General features: G+C 37.1%; 1 protein-coding gene across 1 annotated transcript; it reads right to left on the bottom strand.

The window, feature by feature from the left end:
- Positions 1–1,042: 1,042 nt before the first annotated feature.
- On the bottom strand, positions 1,043–13,360 carry LOC143849110 (protein DETOXIFICATION 42-like). The gene is made up of 14 exons (XM_077358158.1): positions 12,976–13,360; positions 12,591–12,736; positions 12,099–12,220; positions 8,978–9,184; positions 8,572–8,759; positions 7,703–7,838; positions 6,055–6,151; positions 5,837–5,937; positions 3,605–3,768; positions 2,619–2,690; positions 2,350–2,466; positions 2,159–2,254; positions 1,931–2,052; positions 1,043–1,223 (listed from the first exon to the last, which is right to left on the bottom strand). The coding sequence occupies exons 2-14, from the start codon at positions 12,713–12,715 to the stop codon at positions 1,181–1,183; spliced, it is 1,590 nt and encodes a 529-aa protein (XP_077214273.1). The 5' UTR covers positions 12,716–12,736; positions 12,976–13,360; the 3' UTR covers positions 1,043–1,180.
- Positions 13,361–20,411: the final 7,051 nt, after the last annotated feature.

Genomic DNA, 20,411 nt, shown 5'->3' with positions numbered 1-20,411 from the left:
TGTCCCGATTGATGATCCGTAAAGTCAGATCAAGATATTAATGACCTAAAACATATAAATCCATGATAGAGGGACTCTCACATGGATTTAACACACTAAAGTCACCAATCAAGGTATTTTTCCAATTTTTCGGATCAAATCATCTTGCTAGATACATCTCTTTATCATTTTGGTTTCCAAGAAATGTGAATAATCATATTTTACAGTGAAATTCCACGGATTAATATATTAGGCTATTGTTGGTTAAAGTATAGCAAAATGAGGGTGTCTACACAACCACGCATCTTTAAGAAAGTGAAAATGATTGATGTTATTTACTTTCCTTCTCCATGAAAACACTGAGTCGGTGGCAACCAGATGGACCCAATGATTGATTTGTTTGAGAGTTTCTTCCCCCTAAAGCAGTTTGCAAACTTTACTCAATATTAAGAATGGTGTGATTCCCCATTAGTAATGAACATAGCCCTCATCAATATAGTACACGTATTGACGTATTGTCATTGAGCCACTAAATCGCAGGAATAATAGTGCTAACGACAATGACAATGTACAACATCAGGGTAGAACTCACCCCTAAAAGCTAGCCATTAGAGCGAGGGTGCCCATCCCTTATAACCCATCCACATCCACCAGTTTTTACCGATGTAGCGGAGAACAAAATTTCTGTTCTACTCAAAAAGAGTTTCGAGCAGTTTCATGTAAAATACCAATGTCGATGTGGTTCTTCTATCATCTCTTGCAATGATTTTGAGGTGTAAATCCATGTAGCTTCACAAATCACTTAGGGCTTCCACTCAGCCTACGGAATTTGCTTTTGCATGGAACCCCAACAATAAGTAGGACCCAGTATACTACAATGGAAGTTCCAATTCGAAATGGATCATGACCCAAACTCAGAAAGTAGGACCCAGGAGACTCCAATGGAAGTTCCAATTCGAAATGGATCATGACCCAAACTCAGAAAGTAGGATTCGAAAAACCCTCTGAAAAGGGATCTAAACAGATTGTGGCCTATGATCCCTAGTGGATCCTTTGACACTGGTTGTTTCAAGTAGAAAGAAATATTTCTATATAGAAAGCTTGCTCAAGCAAGACTAAATTGAAGAAACAGACATAGGAATGGTCTTTTGATAATTAAAACATTTTTATTACAGAGGTGCCATGAAAAATAAGGCAACAATCAACCCCGGAGGAAGTTCCAAGGTCCCCTTGCAGCTCCTAACCTGTAAACAATGAAAGTAATTGTAGTTTTAGACTTGGATAATTTCTAACTTTCACCATAAATGATGATGGGAGCTTAATCTCCACATCTTGGCAAATGAGAACTTTTGCCCACACTAGTTTAAATTTGGGTTGCAAGGGTGGAATTGTCATCAAAGCTCGTGCAAATGGCTTAAAAATTCACAACCCTTCTCTACTATTTGGCATCAAGTACTCTAAGAAAATTGTGGTGCAACTCCAGCATTTTCTTGAGAGTGAGCATTAAGGTCATATCGGCAGCCATGAAAAATTATTCCATGGAATATATGTCAGCCCAATTGTAAAAGAGGAGCTGAGGAGAGAAGGGGAGAGATTTGACAGGGTACAAGTTGAGAGTGCATGGATAGAGGTCAGAGGATGAGAAATCCCTAAAAACATCGTTGCAATTCAAAAAAAAAGAAGAAGAAGAAATCCCTAAAAACTGTGAAAAATAATACGCTACTTCAAAATGGTTTTTTCCCCCGTTTTTCATGGGCTTTTCATTCTCCCTCACTCCCACCCTCCCAAGTCTCTCCCTCTCAGCCCATCTCTCACAACTGGCCCCACTAATATTCCATAGAATATTTTTTTCATAGTTGCCAAACATGTGCCCCAAGCATCAGTTGCTGCTTAGGAGTGAAAGTTTGCAAAATGCATAAATATATAAGTAAAAAGATATATGTCATGTTACCTCCCAAAACCAGCAAGCGCACGGATACTCATGTAAATAGTGAGAGCAATCCAGATCCCAACAAAACCATGACTTGAGGAGAGAAGAAACAAGCATGGTATGCTTATAATGGCTACAATGATCTGAAAAGAGTGAATTGTTATTAAATGTATCATCAAAGAACGAAAGACGGATTTTTCCTTTTTCTTTAGATATATGTAGAGAATGAATATGGAGTACTAGACTTACCATGGAGTAAGCAGCATATGCAAAATCTGATGCTCCAAAGTTGATCCCATCAAAAACAAATGCCAAGGAATTAATCGGTTGAGTGGCGGCTACAAACTGAAAAGGTGAATAGAAATTTCAGTTAAGAGCAATTAGATTTAATTGAAAGTTCTAATTTATATTGCTTTTTCTAATAAGGAGTGAAGAAATACCGGGATTCCTATATGAATCAGTTTCACCACATTGAGATCCTTTGTAAATACTCTCCATCCAAATTGTAAGCCAATCCAAATCCCAACAGTGAGGAACAGTCCCAGAACCACACTCAACTGCAAAATAGAACATATTGAGTATTTTCAGAAAATATAAGGACAAAAAATTTCTGATCAATTGCGAATAATCAACACAGAAAATAATTACCTAAATAATAAAACAGAAAGACAGAGATTGTGTAGAACTATCTGTTTGAAAAGCACTATACCTGCAGAACTCGTGATACGGTAGCCATTGCCTTTTCATAATCTTTTCTAGCGAAAGCACTAGCAAGTATTGCCTGCAAAGAACCTAAATGTGTTAAACTTGGATAGGAATGTTCCAATTTTATGCTAGCTAAATTGGGTTACTCCATAACAAGTTTTGACTTTGAAAGTTCGGGATCTCCTAAAATAACTGATTGAGAAACATGAAAACAATAAAACAGTTGTCTTGCGATATAACTTCAAAGAATTTAGGAACACCAAAATGAGAAAGAAAGATCAAAGTGAAATTTGGATTTGCACAGAACCTTCTCAAAAACCAGTTAAATCCATCATCTAAAAAGAATCTTAGGTGCCCAACATGTGGAATTTTTGTGGTGTGAAGCATGGACTATAGAATATAAAGGACTAGAAAATCAAAGTCATTATTGCTAGAGTAATTAGGTCAAGCAAGAGGCATGGTTTTAAATTTCGGTTTCGGTGGAAAACGAAACGAAATTCACAATGAGTCGGAAAAGTACCAAATTTCGCCGAAACGTTTCGGAAATTTCGGCCGAAACGTTTCGTTTCAGTAAAATTTCGGTGAAATTTCGGAAATTTCGGTGAAACGTTTCGGTGAAGTACAAACGTTTCGGAAATTTCGGTGAAATTTTTATAAGATTTCGTCCGAAATTTCGTACCGAAACTGAAACGTTTCGGTTTCGGTGATGACCGAAACCAAAACCGAGATTTAAAACCTTGGCAAGAGGTTGCTTGAAGCATTACACCCAAGGTATCTAATTTGGAATACCAAGTTTGTTGCCTCCAGCCCCTATATATAGAGATACACTAGGGTTTTAATAGGTTAATGGGCTCTAGCTCAAGTAGGCCCACTACACCGGTCCATTATCTTATTGGGCTTATATTAGAACATAATAGGGTTATATTATATACCCAACAATTATTACTTCCCACCCATGCTGGTTAAAAAAAAGAAGAATGCATTTCTGACCTGTCCAGCAACAGCCAATCCATCTGCAAGAAGAGATGTTGTCATCCAAATCTGCAAGCAGATCTGGAATGCAGCCATAGAAATTGGTCCATGGTGTGCAGCCATAGATGCCGCCAGGGTCACACAGATTGTTGCAGCTATTACCCTTCCCAGCAGCATAAATCCTGAGTCAAGCACACAAATGAAAGAAATATGTTAGGCAGGAAAAAGGGAAAAAAATCAAATTCCTGGTGGAGTTTCTAAAACAAAGGCCTTCTCAAAGATATTATATCCATCCAAGAAAGAAAGAGAATATAAAAGAATACTAATAAACTGCAGGCTTAGTCTATAAAAAAAATTCCTTGAAACTTGAAACCAAGCACACACCACATCGTACAAAAAAACAGAAGAGTACCAACCAAATTATGCAAACAATAGACTGTTAAACTATTAAGACTGTTGAAGCTAATATAATCCTAAACTGGACAATATGCAAAATCATATGCAGTAGAACTGCCAGCCTTAGGGACCATGGAAACCCACTTTCATCAATCAGATGAAGCCCTAACATGTGGACAAGTTTTCACTATTGCATTTTTCAGGTCGAAACCATTCAAAACACCTTAAAGTGTTTTTCATTAGACAAGAGTCTACATGTTTGAGGTGGCTCTGAAGACCATGTGGACACAGCTGTTCTTAATCTAGATGATGTAACCAGAAACATTGTAGCGTGCACATATGGCACGGAAGCTATTACTGCAAGGGTCTCCTTTGAGAAGTGAACACAAACACAGAAATAAAGAGCAAAAACAAAAACAAACTTCTTTTCTATTCCAAAAAGCACTTATCATAACAAATTAAAATTAATTATAGTCTAAGTACAAAAAACACATTCCAACTACGATTTAAAGCCTGACACGTTTGAATTGGGGAAAACAGTTTCAATGAACAAAATGGGAGTCATATTCTTTGTCAACTGAAAGTCGAGGTATATGCAGCATCAAAGAGGCATGGCTTGTCATAGCATCCTATGTCAACTGAAAGTCGAGGTATATGTAGCATCATAGTTGCATGGCTTGTGTCATAGCATGCCACAACTACTACAAGGGCTAAATGGGGCAGATTCTTTGGGAGCGGTACTATCCACTCTTATATGGCACATTTGGAGGGAAAGAAACAACCACATTTTCGAAGAAAAGGAGAAGAGATTGGAAAGAATAATAACAGACATCAAAATCGACCTTGTAGCGTGGAGAAAGGACAGTTCCACTTTATTTTATGTGGGGAATCCTTAAAAACTGGAAGACGGCCATTTGGGAAAGAGACGTAAAGACTAAAGTAACAACGAAATGGAGCCCACCACCAAATGGTTGGATTAAACTTAAGTTTGATGGGAGTTCCAAAGGAAACCCAGGCCATGCGAGTATCGGGGCGTGTTTTGCAAAGACACTGGTCGCACAATCTTCTCTTTTTTCCAGACCAGTTGGGATTTTTGGGTCCAATGAAGAGGAAGCAAGAGCCATAACTTGGGGGTTAAAATGGTTTGTGAAGGACAGGCATCATCTCCCATTGATTATCGAAGGTGATTCATCAAACATCATATCATCGGCAAGTGGCAAAGCACCAGGACCATGGAACCTAGCAAATATTATCGCTGAAATCCGGGACCTATGCAAAATCCTAAACCCTAAGTTTTCACATATGAGATGATCTGCAAACAACAATGCTGACCGGCTTGCAAAGGAAAGAGTAGCGCGAAAAACCTTGGAGGTTCGTGATCATTAGTAAGGACTAGATGATGGGAGTTTTTTGGACAAAGCCGACTGCTGCCTAGGTCACACAAGTCAACCTTTCCTTTAATTTTAATAAATAAAGGAGAGGTTCATGATCATCAATGTCAACCTCTCCTTTATTTTTAATAAATTAAAGGACAAAGTGGTAATGCTTTTTTTCTTTGAGGTTATTATAATGTTTGTAAGCAATTTGACTATCAAATATTATGTAGGCTCAGAACTTTAATTTCCTTTAAGGATCTAATTTCAAGGTTTCTGCAGTTAATGTTCCATCTAACAAAGAGGCATCATGCATCAACTTTCTATAGGTCACACAAGTAAACAGTGTAAAAGAATGTCATATATGTTTCTTTAACCAAAGACCCCTCTTCCCAGAAACAGGCATCCACTTCAAAATCAAAATCCCAAAGGGGATGGAGCTTTTTATGATAATTATATATGCACCAGTGGAACCGCTTACCATTTTTAAGAAACCGACTAAATTGTAGTTCCTTGAAACTTGGAGGCAAGACATCAACTTTTTTCATTAACCTCCACAATAGTATCAGTGAAATCAAATACCTGTGATGGCATAAGTTCTGTGAGATGCGAATGAGATATGTCTGGCAAGTCAGAAGCTAGAAAAGCAGAAAATAGTGGTAAGATAAATATTTTGGAGAGTCATCAAGTTACACTTACTGAGAAATAACATGAGCGATGGCTGCACCACTGACCCCCATATGCAAAACGTATATAAAAATTGGATCTAAGATGATATTTGTTGCATCTCCTGCCACTTTATTAAAGTCAAAAGAAAAAAAAGAATTGGAGTTAGATGGTCTGTACATAAAATCCAAATAAGAAACGTAAAAGAAAACAAGTCGCTTATTGAGATCTATTTGGACAAAATTTCAGAAAGCCCCAAACGGGACATGACAGTCAACCTTTAACCTGAATATATAACACATAAAAGGAAATACACATAAAAGGAAATACATAATACTTTTCAGAGTATGCTATTTTTTTTATAAAGGCAACAATTTATTTCACAAAATAGAGAAAGACATCACAGCAGGGGCAGATATTGCCCCTCGGTTAGTATTTGCTAACTCTGAATATGGCCAAAGTGATGGCGAGGCAATTGGCCTCCCTACAAGGTACCAGATGGCCTATACATCAAAACCTATGGAAGCATTAAAATACTCCGTTCAATCATTGATTCACCTGAGTCAACGTAATTTGTGCCTATAAATCAATCACATATCTTTTTTTTAATAAATAATCACTTATCTTGTTTGATTCAACTGAATAAAGAAAATGCATGCAGTCAATCATTGTTTCGGCCAAGTCGATTCAGTTTTGCTATGGCGAGTTCTTGACCAAACATGTGTTTGTAAACACGTATACCTTCTTTATCTAAGGTATTCACTACTTTGTTTGCCAGAAGCATAATTTGAATGAAGCATATATATCCCCTTCCAAACAAGCCAATTTTCATCGATAATTTGTGCAAGTCTCTATAGCCCCCAAAAGTTCTCCTGATGCAGAAGTAATTATGCTACTAAGTCCCAATGAGTACTAATCTTCCATCTGAGTCCTAATAGAAAACCCTTAAACCCTCCAAGAATGCATGAGCCTTTGACTCGTTAGAATCTTCGATATCTAAAGGCTTAAATCGAATGAACCTCTCCGTCATGGTTCAGAAACACTCCTATGCACAAGATTTCCAAATATGGTCCTAACGAAGTATAGCTTGAACACAATTTTTAGCTCTCAGCACTTTTTAAAACTCCTTTAGTCAATTATCGACTTGACCAACTCAACTCAGTATTGGCACCCCCGATGTCAACAAAAAGATCCTTTGAAATCCCCCAATTAATGAAAAAACTGACCACAGAGATAGTTCATAGTTCATGTATAATTGTTACATGCATGATGCATCACCATCGCTCTAGCATGAAGCGTTAAATTAGCGCAAGACAAGGATTCAAGATCCAATATTAGATATATGCCTATGCAACTGCCTTCCTTTTTAATTAGGACATGTAAGAAGGGATTGAGCCCAAACTCAAGGTCGAGAAATCAAGTACATTCCAAATGAGTTAGGGGATCAACTTATGAAACTATCCCGCTTTGACATTATAAAAAAGCAGTATGTCTATAACAAATTTATAATTTCTAGGTGACAACTTGGAAACATAACTTCAAGGTCCAAATGAAAATAAAAGGTTGTAGGCAAACGTAAGGGACCTTTATGTTTCTTGTACAAGACATTCTTCTCTTACAGAGTGGATGAAATCAAATAAGAAGGTAATAGAACTATAAAAAGGTAGCTAATTAATCTTACCAGTCGCATATAAAGGAGTTTTTGTATCCTTCAATCCTCGAAAGATGCCTTGCATGGCCAAGGATAAGAGAACAGCAGGTGCACCGAGCGACCTCAACACCAAGTATTGTCGTGCTGACTTTAGCATAGGGGAATCCTGTTTGGCCAGAGAGTTCCTGTTATTATTTATGCCTATGTTATAATTTCCAACAAAAAATCACATTTAAATGTATGTGCCCAGGTTGACAAAGAGATTTTCAACACGCAAACACACACACACACACACAAATATATAAGCAATGCTCCCTCCTTTTTCGGGGGACTAATCTTAAATTTAGGGTGGAGCAATTCAACAACTTACCCCTAATAATATTCTAAATCTAATCTCTATCTATCTATCTCTCTGTGTGTGGTTCTCATTGTCTGAGTGCCTTTTGTTAGTATGTACATATATTAAATCTTTATACTTGCAGGTCACCTAGGAGGGTCAAGATGGCCAGATATACATATATTGAATCTTTACACTTGCAGGTCACCTAGGAGGGTCAAGATGGCCATCAGCTGTATGGTGCCCCCTTCTGGCTCTTTTCTCGGGAAATAGCTTTTTTGACCAGCATTGAATGGAAATAATAATATAATGGCTGCTTAATGAAGTGATAACCCTTCTCTAGTCATTGTTTGCAACATATTATTGCCAAATAACTCTCTAGTATATGAAGAATCCATAAACTAAAACAGTAAAGTCTTGGTTAAATCATGCATTCTTTTCTTTCCAAAACGTAATAAATACTTAAGTTATTTGATACGTATGTAGGAATCCAGCACAAGCATGGAGATAAAAAGACCATGATACATTCAACCCATCTAAAATTTTAAATGGATATACTTACTGATTTCACACCCATGAAGCCCAAGACGGGCTTTGCTGAAAAAATAAGTAAAATAGTTTGGAGAAGGCCAAGCACTCCACCGATAATCAATGCTGATGATGCCGATGGAATATTTCTTTTCCCAGCCTTTAAACTGGACATATTTGTTTTTTTAGTTTCAGAGACTGACGAGATGGCCTTTTCAGTATCTGATAGAGAAATAATCAATAAAATTATGTCAATTTCAATACTGGTTCAGCCAACAGACATTATCAAAATGATAAATGAAATAAACGGAAAGAAAATTCCACTTTGTTTTTTATATGATCTCCTTAGCCAGTCGAATAATTCTTTCAAAAATATGCACAGAATTGACGCTTCATTTCACAGTCGATGGGAAAAGTAAAAAAGGGTATCTGTAGCATACCAATGGATGGAATTAACTCTTTCATTTCACTCTTCACAGGAAAAGCCTTTTCCAAGTTTTCACTTTCTTCCTCAATGCTCATAGTCCGGATAGTATCTTCCTCCGCAACAAAGGATGTCGTAATACTGACCAGTGGGAAGATAGCAATCCTCGATACCTGATTAAAAACAGCAATAGAAACTCCTACAGCAGCAAGCTCCACTGGACCTGTAATGAATCAAATCAAAAGATAACTGTTTAAACACAGCAATAGAAACTTTTACAGCAGCAAGATCTACTGGACCTTTAATCTTTAATCCATGGATCAAATCCACACACACACGCACACAAATGACATGCATGATCACTTCTAGCTCTAGCAACTTTGGTGGCCGAGGGGCAACTCAGTTATCATATTCTTATGTTATGTCAATTGGGATCTTAGTTTATTGTATTGTACGATGCTTGTTTGTAATTCAATAGTTAGCAATTTGTAATTTTATGTGCTTTACTACTTTGTCTTTGGAGCTTTTGTAGTAGTAATAATAGTTTGTCTATTGTAACTGTACCTAACAGTTTGTGCTCGGTTTTCTAACTGGAATGACTGACCAGAGGAAATCCTGGTATCCTTTGGGACACTATAACTGCATCTAAAATTTCATCCTTCTTTGAGTTTTCTCTTCAAAATGGGTAATGGAGTTCTAAACCTAAAACCTAAAGTATTAGGAAATCATAATTCCATAACTATAAACTAATTTTTGTTGAGAATTTGGACATATCTGGTCTCGTAGTCTTACTAGTCTTTTCAAAAAATTTAAATGTCTTGGAACATTTCAAAAAATAATAATAATAATAATAAAAAAAAGATCGAAAAACTAAATTGACTCGATCAAGTCTCAGGTCGCCTACAATGCCCCCTCACCTAAGTGGGCCGTCCAAGTTGCGTTGATTTTATAAATGTTATGCTAATCAAAGGGTAACCGCATTTGGGTCCATTGCCAAAGTCTACAAGGTTTCCTGAGATGGGGGTAGATAAAGTTCTATGGAACCATATTTTCATGAGCCTTTGGTTGAACAAGGCTTCAAAAAGGTGACGGAACAAAACAAGTAACTTTTAATGGGATTTTTCTAATTAAACATAGTGAAGAATAGTCAAGAGAAAAGAAGAGAAAAAAAAAAGGAGAAAGAAAAGAAATAAGGAAATATCCTGTATTGTAGAGTTTTTTTTTTTCTCGGGTCTGGTTAGCTTTTAAGACTAAACAATTTGGAACCTGAGCAATGGGAGGGCTTAAAGACTTTTTCCCCCCTTGTTGTCTAGTCCAATTATTGTGGATAGAGATACACTGAACGTGAGTAGGTCGGCTATGCCGAGGGGGGCAGTTCCATGAAGGTTATCATCCATCCTTGATGGGGTGTTTGATTTGGCGGAATCCTTAGATGTTTTCCAGTATGAGAGAGGCCAATGACTCCAATGAAGGTGGCTTGAAGTAGTTGTTATGCATGGGGGATTCATTACCCTTTGAATGCCCTTGTATATCTTTTGTCCTTTTGCTTTTGTTCTTATCAAAAACAAGAAGGAGTAAGGAAAGAAGTTACTCTCTACAAAGGTTTTTCATTCTGGGAAAACCCAGGAAAATAAAAGGCTTGGTTTGTTCATTTTTAGAGATTTAAAAGTAATAAAAGCCAAGAAAAAAGGAAATGTTGGGCTTGGTGCAAAAGGTATCATAAAAATTAGAACTTTCTACATGAGATTAATCTATCGATACAGAGGGGCTGTAACTTTATGAATAAAAAATACCTTAAAGATTTTCCAAGGGTTCTCTATAAAGACTAAGGAACCCAAGCAGTGAAAAAGAGAGGGATCAAACCAATGTTCAGACCCACCTGGTGAACTCAGAACTCGGTTAAGTCAACTAAGTCTAGACCCTAACCGAGCATATATTGGTCCGAATGTAAAAGTAACCAGTGTGTTTTTCATTGGTTTGGTTGAGTCAAGAAACTAGAGTTCAATGGGGAACTCAAAGTGTTAATCTCAACCAGGCTTCTAAATGAGATCCCGATCAAGTCCTAGTTTTTGAACATTCAACCAGACAACGTATATATGTAATACATGGATCAATTTAGGGACTGAAATTGTTGAAGACACAAGACATCCTGGGCATTGATTTTTAGTTCTAGAGGTTGCAGTTTATAGCACTAGTCATGGACTCTAACTGAGAAAGTAAAATTGGTAAAAGATAAAGAAAGCAGATATCTGCTCAGCTATGTTGCATGGATATGGGTACAAATGTTGGAATCTGACACCGATACTGAGTGTCGAATTCGGAAAACCTGACGAAAAAGGATTCATGGATTCAACAATATATTTTAATTAATTCTAAAAAAAAAAAAAATTTACAAATCAATATGTTAAAGCAGGTATTTTACAAATCAATGTGGTCATACCAGGGAATATATCGGAATCAATGAAGAATCGGAATCCTACACCGGTACTCAGTACTCATATTTCTGCTCGCTTTCATTGAGGAAAGCAAGAGATGTTCCCCCACAGGCTTGCAGATACTCCTGGCAGTTTGGATCTTTCTGCATGACTCACTTTCAAAGGGAAGAGAACATACTCCTGCTTACCTTGCCAATAATTGTTTTTCTGGTGTTAAGTCAAGTATGTAGGACTACACACCTCTTTTCTACTCTGAATGCTTAGGAGAGTGTAGTCCTTGTTTTCCCTTTTCAATTTGTTTGATTTCTTAGCACTCTCCTAACTTTTTTGCCAAATCATATATTAACATAAAAATGACATTTCAAATCATTTGTTAGCACAGACACTAAGAAGGACAACCTCAAGTTGTATCCTCTGTTGCAACAAGAGCATGGAGAGGAAAACAAGCATCGAATATGCATGTCTAACAAGATGGACATACAGAAAGATACGAAGCACAGAACTGCATCTACCCAAATCCTATTAGTGATAAGATCGGATAACCAGATCATTGTAATCTCACAAAATCTTGTATGTACAACAGGTATAAATATACAAGGAGTTTGGACACCCTAAAATTCATAGAAAAGCATAGAAAGTAGGAAGGCAGGAAGTGAGTTAAAAAAAAGGAGCTCAATCAAACATACAAAGTGAGAATCAAACCTATATGGCCAATGAATGCTGTGTCAACTAGAGAAGCGATAGGGTCTGCTGTTAAAGCCAGTGCTGCAGGAAGCGCAATCGATGCTATCTCCGAGCCCAGCTCATCCAACTTGAAAACAAGCCTGATCATACAATTACAGAACCAAACATTAGCTTACATTACTAGCTCTAAAGGCAAAACCCCAGAGAGTTTTAGTTTTAGAGATAACAAAACTACAAAAAATACCACTTTGGGGAAAGAAACAAGAAGCAATTATCAGCCCATGTATCTTGTTGCAACTCAGTTAGGATAAATCTCAAGTAAAAGCAGCATCAGGACTCAAATCATTTTTAGATTGAAGGTTTCCCATCACCAGCTATGCTACCAACATGACATTATAGTTCGGATCTCTATAGCCTTTGATGCTTCAAAAATCAATCTTCACACAGGAAAATAATCCTTTGCGCATTATTAGACTGAATTTTATTATGAAAAACAGAGAGGAACAATACCTCACATCCTTGAGAAAAACATGAAAAGGTGTCTTCCATTTCATTGCAGGTGTATTGAGATTAGCATCCTCAGGCATTGGAGGTGGATTGAGATTAGCATCCTCAGACATCTCTGGTATTTCCATTGCTCTAACTTCTAACCACCTCTACGCGTAAACAATGATATAACATTCAGCCAAAAAAAAAAAAAAATCAATTCCTTGAAGAACAAATCACCAGCAAAAACTGAGTATAACAAAAATGAAAATCAGAAACCAAAAGACTTATAGCAATGAAATTTGCAACCAGACGGATCAAATATAACTAAAAATGCCAAAACAAATTTCCAAGCTCAACTAAAAGCAGTTAACAGAAGACATTGGATTCTGATAAGGAGTTTTCGTACCACAACACACAATTCGTCTTTGAAGAGTGGCTCTAAAGTGGTAAAGAAAGAGTCTAAAACTAATCCTTGAAGAGGGACTGCATTATCTATCCTGAGTGTAAGAAACTCAAAAAACCCACTAGTGATTACCACTCCAAAGTCTAAACAAACCCAACAAGGCAACAACTAACCTACTTTCACAACAATCCAAACACAGAAAGAGCTAATTGAGATGTGGAGACATCTGCAGAACCCCTACGAAGTTCCTTGCTAACAAAAGCCTACCCAGTTAAAGTAAAGCTTACGCAATGAGAACCCAACCCAGTTATAACCTCCTCTGCTCTTGTCGTAATCTGTAACGTATCACATATCTTCCCAAAGGCCAAAACAGTAGTTGTAGGCCCCAAAAAACAGTGAGAACAGAGAACCCAAGTAAGGCAACTTCCAAGAAAAATACCCCAAAGTCCCAAAAAAGCAGCCCCCTACTTAAAAAATTGAAAAACAAAAATGCCTTGCCAAATGTCTAGATAATAACAGTTCAACATGAATTTACAAAACAAACCCAACTCAGCTCACTGAAGTAAATTTCTTCTGTGGGAAGGTGCAATGAAATCCAATTTACAGACAAGCACTATAAAAAAAGAGAATTTTTAAGAATAATTTGACTGAGAAATGAACCTCCCTATAATAGAACCTGGCTAGATGGACATTGTCCGTACTAAAACAAAGGTCGGATATTGGGGGTCTTTCATTCTCGTATATGAAAGAATAAAGGACATGCAGTGGGTTCCACTTTTGTTTGATCCAAACCGTTCATTTGAGCTTGTTTTCTAATCTCAGTGCGGTTGCGCCCTTATTGTTATAGAATAAGTGTGTGGGTATCAAAAGAAGGGGTATAAAATAAAGTTTCGTACTGAAAGGTATGAGAAGAAAACAGAGGTCCTCGTGGTCCGACAGTCCGACCTTGTTTTGTGGAAATAAATCGGATTCTACTTTTTTTTAAAGTCTTCAAAGGAGAAAAGAGAAAAGAGAGGTCGTTTTCAGTATGACTTCTTTTTTGGAAGCTTCCTTTGTCTGTTTTTTTTTCTCTAATTCTCAGTAGGTTTAGGGCGATGAAATTTTCACCCCCACTCAGTACGCATTCGCCCCCCTTATAACATGATTTGACGTCGAAATGCGTTAAATGTGTACTGCAGAGGGAGTGAAAATATCATCTCCCTAGGTTTAACCTTCGTTTGTTAAAATGACGGTTCCTTTTACTCTTTGGATACATGGATTTTATAATCCTGGATTGTAAAATCCTAGATTTTACAAGCTAAAACCTAGATTTTATAAGCTAAGTCTAGGATTAAAATTCAAGTTTTAGCTCGTAAAAATCAAGGATTTTACAAACCTAGATTAAAAAAATCCATGTATCCAAACAGCCTATAACCGATTCAAACTTGAAATTTCCAGAAAAAATAGAGCATTTCCAGAAATCGTGAATCGATGCTCGAAGAGCGTGTCAAAATTAAGTTGATAGAGTTGTATCTATCTATCACTTGTTGTCGGAAATTTATCGAGGATCGGTTTTGATTGCTTTGTAGATCTTCATCTGCTAGAAGGGGTTTGCCAGGGTCCATCGCAAAAGTCATTTCGCGGATGGTCCGTCGCATGTCAGACCACCCACTTTGTGAATGGAGACTGTCGCATGTCAGACCACCTACCTCGTGAATGGAGACAATCTCTATTCATGAGGTGGCTGGTCTGACATGCGACAGATCATCCGCGAAATGCCTTTTGCGATGGACCCTAGCAATTCCCATACTAGAATTTTATATTTTTTTCTCTTTCTGGATCCAAATCAGTGAAATTGGTTCGATTCTAAGAGAGATCTAATGTAATTAATCAAAATCTAGGGTTTTACCGGATAGGAAGGCGTAAATCTAAGGCTATTTTCATATCATCTAGGGCAATCCACCGAATTTTGGTCGGAAAATTATTATAATACTATTTTCCATTGCTTTGGCTTTAAAAATGTAGATTTGTTGTAATCAAGACCACGTCAAGTGTTAAAAAGTCATGTTTCATGTGGTCCTGTTTGAATTGCAGGAATTTTCTTGAAAAGTTCGGAAAAGAAAAACTTTTCCTCAATTTCTTGCTTTTTCATTGTTTGATTCCACGTGAAGAAAGATATTTTCAACCCCCAGAGTTCACTAATACAGAGATCTTCAATTTTTGACCATATCCCTCTAAATAGTAAAAGTGAAAGAATTTCCTAAGAAAAAAACTTATGTGAGAAATATTTTTCTTACAATCCAAACAGGGAAAAAGGGCTGATATTTCCACCCTCTATTTTTGCCATTGGTCCCATTTCTCTCCTCAAAGTTTTGAAAGGTTTGATATATATATGTCATATCTAACTATGGGCTACAATTAAACGGTACGGATATATCACCCGATATATGAATATATTTGAATAGTAAATGGTTTCTGAGCCCAAGATCAGATTGAATTTCTGAGGTTGAGTTTTTAAATAGGGTGGCTACCTATGTTGTTTGAGTTATGTTAGATATTGATTCTATAGGACCTAACATAGATAGTGTGTACATAAGAAATCATCTTCATAGGATCATGGTAAGCGTTGATTTGTGGAGGTTTAAAATGGACGTCTACAAAATGTTCCATCTTGTGCTTCTACAGATCGAACGGTTTGGAACACTCTATAAAGATGGTTTCTTAGGAACAACCTATCTATGTCACCTATCTATGTCAGCTTCTATGGAATGAATGGATTGGATGAGTCAAATAATATGGGAGATGTCCTATATAAAAACCCTACCTCAGATAGAATTAAGCGCGCCCCGCAGACCTTTTTGGATTGCAGGAAATTTCTGGGAAAAAGTTTTATAAAGGAAAACGCCTTTCCATCGTTTAGCCAGAATTGTTTTTTCTGCAATCCAAACAGTGAGAAATATAAAGTCGAAAATAGTCCCTTAAAGGAACATTTTCTTAAAGGGACATTTTCTAAGAATGCATGTCGCATGGGAACGATATTTACATCCATCTTCACGATATTTCCCGTGTGAAGAGTGGTTGGGTCTACAGTACACGTGCCACTTCAACGTGATCTATGCCGTTGACTCAGAGGGCCTACCTAATTTACTTTACTCCTGTAACAATTCCAAGATATTAAAGCTTTTGACCAATTCCTTAATAAGAAAGGCTTTTATTAGAACCCAAAAAATAAAGATAAGAAAGGCTTCAAGAATAAACTTCAAAAAAACAAAAACAAAGAAGACCCCTTCTACTTCTACTTAGGGCAGTGATAAATCGACTCCCAAATATCTTAAATCGACTCCCCATGTGTCTTTCTCTCTCCTCTGGGTTCGAGAGAGAAAGACATATGGGGAGTCGATTTAAGATATTAGGGAGTCGATTTATCATCCTCTCTACTTATTACGGGCTTTATTAAAAGCCTTTATTAAAATCGATTAGCTAAATCAGTGCTGTAAAGAGAGGGACCTCACACCCTTATGGACTTAAATAATGCATGAAAATAAATTATGCATTAATATAACGCATGGAAATAAACAAGTCAAACGGCACTTGTTTCATACTCCAACATTTGTCTAGATGACAATCTTGATTGATATTAGTAAATTTATATAGTGTGAATCATGAGAGAACACACATGGTTTTGGGTCCATTTTGAATGGACAACTAGCTATTAAGATCCATGACCGATAAAATCAAAGGCTGACAGAGACTTGAAAGTCATCTTATTGATCTATGATCTAGGATGTTTCAATCTTGGTGGGACCAATGACAATAGATTTGAAGACTTGCAGCCCACAAGATCAAATGAGTTGATCGTGTGCGGGCCCAAGTAAGATTCCTTATCGAAAAGAGAGACGCGCGCATGTGGGCCCGAGACTAATTTTATGCATTATGTATGAGAAATGATACATTCACCTTCTTCTTCTTTTTCCCTAGCTGCCCTTGTAGTGTAAAAGAGTAGTCATAAATAGACTAGAGGAGGCTGGACCACGGAAGATAAGGGGGCAAACAAATCACTTACCTTATGTATGCGTGTATATAATATAAGTATAACGTATGTATATGTGTGTACATACATAGAGAGAGAGAGATGAAAGATAGGTTCCGTGGAATAATAGGCGCAGACGCTATGATTCTTTGAACATGGACTTTTTTCGCTAGCATTATTTAATGACTGCGTAAAAGACACGCCACAATGTGCATAATATATATCTATCTATAATCTATCGATCTATCTATCTATAATATATACTGAGCACGTAACTTTCCATTTTGTCGTTCCATTTTCCGGAAAAAGTTTTTCTTGACAGAACTTTTCTTTGGGCCTCATGTTTCATTTTGATAGTGAGGGCCCCACGGAGTGGGTCGGACACTAATAGTGCTGCTGGAAAACAAAACTGGAAAGGGTAGATGACCTAGAACCGGACAATATCTACACAGTGGGGCCTGGGCATGACATGTGTAGAGAGGGATAATCATACACATCTCATTTGCATTTTATTACCATGTTCCAGGTCTGTATGGCTGACCCCATATATGAGGTTGACCATGATTGACTAACCCACATTCTGTTACGAACCTAGATCGGTTCGCAACTGATTTGATCTTCTTAGAGGAAAGATCAACCTCTTGACCCGCTTCGAGGGAAGGGTCGTTCTCCTTGTGTCCAAGACACAGTTCTCTGGAATAATTTCTTCACCTTAAAACAACTGGTTACATATTATTTAAATAGAAAACAACTCACACGTACCTAAATATTAGCAACCAACACCCTATGTGCCAACTCCTATACAGTACCTAAATCTACCCAACACGTACCTAAATATTAGCAACCAACAACTCACTTTCCTAAAATCTTGCAAACTGATAAGAACATCGTAAAATCTACCCAAAACCCATGTAGCTTGTCTCAAATGTCACATCAGCATGCATATCCGAACAACCAAATGAAATCAGATTGTTATGCACGTAACACATTCATATAATACGCCTCACCCGATATGGGAAATCTTTCACCTTAATCATCTCATCTTCGTTGAGTCTAAATTATATAGATCAATTTTCATTGGCATCTAAGAGAGAAGATTGTGCCCTTGCATGTCGTCCGCCATTTAAGTTTTATAGGAATTTGATTTTTTTCATTGTTGCCGAGTCAACTGGATTTTTACAACTCATTTGATTCATCATCTTCTCTGGGTTTCCTTTGGACATGAGTTTCTATCATTCCTTCCATTCCACCTTACTGTGAAGATTGATCATACAAGCATTAGATTTACCCTGTCTTTGCCATCAGATATATGACAGCAAAAGAGAAAATTACAAAATGATAAATGTAGCTTAATTTTAAAAAGGAGGTCATTATTTCCTTTTAACTAGGGTATTTTTTATATTTCACGAGTCACAATCAATATGCTATCCATGTTACGTCGAGTAGTTAATTGCATGACTCAATTTGAATAATTTTTGCATAATATGATGAGTGTTTTTGCAATTTGTGAATAGGAAGACTCCGTTTGTAAATATAACATAGTAGGAGACTTCTTTCGCGAAAATTCCTATATATAAATGTGGCCAACTTCCCGTGGAAGATATCTTAGAATTACGCCACCTGAGGATTATAGTCGTCTACTTATCCAAGAAGAAATCTATCGGAGGCAAAGGTCTAGATTAAAGTGGCTGAATGAGGGAGATAAAAATACAGCTTACTTCAATTGAATCGCTAGAAGAAGAAGAGTGAACATGATTAGCGCTCTCCATGTATATGGCACTCATTGTGAGGATAAGGATACCATCATTATTCATTAAAGAGATTGTAGAATATTAACACAACCTTTACTCATCTGAGAATGGGAGTTTTCTTAGTTTACTCGTAATTTGTTTCAACATGCCTCAACTATACTTACCAAACAAGGAAAACCCAGAAAAAAGAAAAAGAAAGCACTCTCCCTCTCATGCTTGCATAATACACTAGGAAGGGCTAAATGTAGAAAATATAGAAAAATAGAAGGGGTAGTATGAAATGGCATCCCTTGTTTTCTTAAAATGGAGAGAAATGGAAAGGATACTAAGAAATGGTAGTATGAAAGGGCTAAATGTAAATAGAGAGAGATGGAAAGGATACTAAGAAATTAAATGGCATACCTTATTTTTTCCAACTTCCCTTGTCTCTTCTTCACAACCCAAGGTGGCCTTTTCTTCCCTTTAAATTGGATGCCTGCAAGTGACCCAACTCACCTTCCCACTTAAAAAAATGAATTTGATGTAGAAAATTGAACACCAGTCCTACCCTTCTCCCTCCATTTTCTTCAAGGATTTCTTCTTCCACGTGACCACGTAGGATTCCCAACATCCGTTATTTTGGACCTACCTATGCTGATATGTTAGTGGGTGAAGTGTGGGACCCACCTATAATACACTTACACCACCCACTTAAAGAGAAATCACCTTCACCATTCCCTCCTCCACTTAAGTTGCATTTGATTCAGACATTCACCATTCTCTTTACTTTAGTAGAATTGCATTTGATCCTCACATTCACCAATCTCTCCACTTTAGTAGAATTGCCTTGTGATTTCTTAGACATTGATACTAATAATTCATTTCAAGATAACGAATTCAATTAACATAGGTCCAATATAGGTTTGGTCAATATTCAATGTTTAATGAGGTATTCTTGTAAGAAAAAGTGATCAGATTATGATGGTTTAATCATTAAGATTTGGTTATATGCAACCTTAAAACGACACCATGCTTTTTTTCCTCGGTTAGCATCGCTTCGAAAGGTGTCATGCCGCACACATATTGACCACTACTAGGTGTCATGCAGCACACCTATATTGGTCACGAGTAGTGACTCAACTCAACCGAACGGAGTACTGGTTTCAGTAGGGGTGGCCAGAACCGAACCGAACCCGAAGAACCGAAACGGAACCGAAGAACCGAACCGGAACGGAACTGTTTAAAAATACTTTGGGTCCGGTTCGGTTCCACTGATGAAGAACCGAACTTATTCGGTTCGGTTCCGGGTCTAATGTTCTTGGTTCGTTTCTGGAACCGAAGAACCGAACTTTGAATTTATATATAATATTTTTTATATTTCTATTATACATATACTTATTAATATAAATTACTTATAATATTAATAAGTAATAGTTAATACTATTCTTATAATAAGAAAGTAACTTATATTATAACTTTAATTAAAAGTTTTTATAAATTATAATTAGTAATTTGTAATTAGCCATTAGAACCGGAGAACCGGACCGGACCGAACCGATTATGTTCGGTTCGGTCCTATTATGTACTACGGTTCGGTCCGGTTCTTACAGTTCATGGAACCGAGAACCGAGAACCGAAAAAAAAAAGTAACCAAGGACCGAGAACCGAACCGGTTGGCCACCCCTAGGTTTCAGTTCACA

The sequence above is a fragment of the Tasmannia lanceolata genome, unplaced genomic scaffold (genome assembly GCF_043159265.1).
Source record: "Tasmannia lanceolata isolate RefF3 unplaced genomic scaffold, GAP_Taslan_0.1 ptg000003l, whole genome shotgun sequence".
Lineage (NCBI taxonomy): Eukaryota > Viridiplantae > Streptophyta > Magnoliopsida > Canellales > Winteraceae > Tasmannia > Tasmannia lanceolata.
This window is presented reverse-complemented; position numbering and strand designations above follow the sequence as displayed.

Bases quoted from the DNA above. Each gene is read 5' to 3' on its own strand.
- LOC143849110 (XM_077358158.1), bottom strand. From the start codon at position 12,715: ATGGAAATACCAGAGATGTCTGAGGATGCTAATCTCAATCCACCTCCA. The intron at 12,221-12,590 runs GTATTGTTCCTC...TTGTATGATCAG, and splicing joins GTTTTTCTCAAGGATGTGAG to GCTTGTTTTCAAGTTGGATG. The intron at 2,053-2,158 runs GTAAGTCTAGTA...CACTCTTTTCAG, and splicing joins CATATGCTGCTTACTCCATG to ATCATTGTAGCCATTATAAG.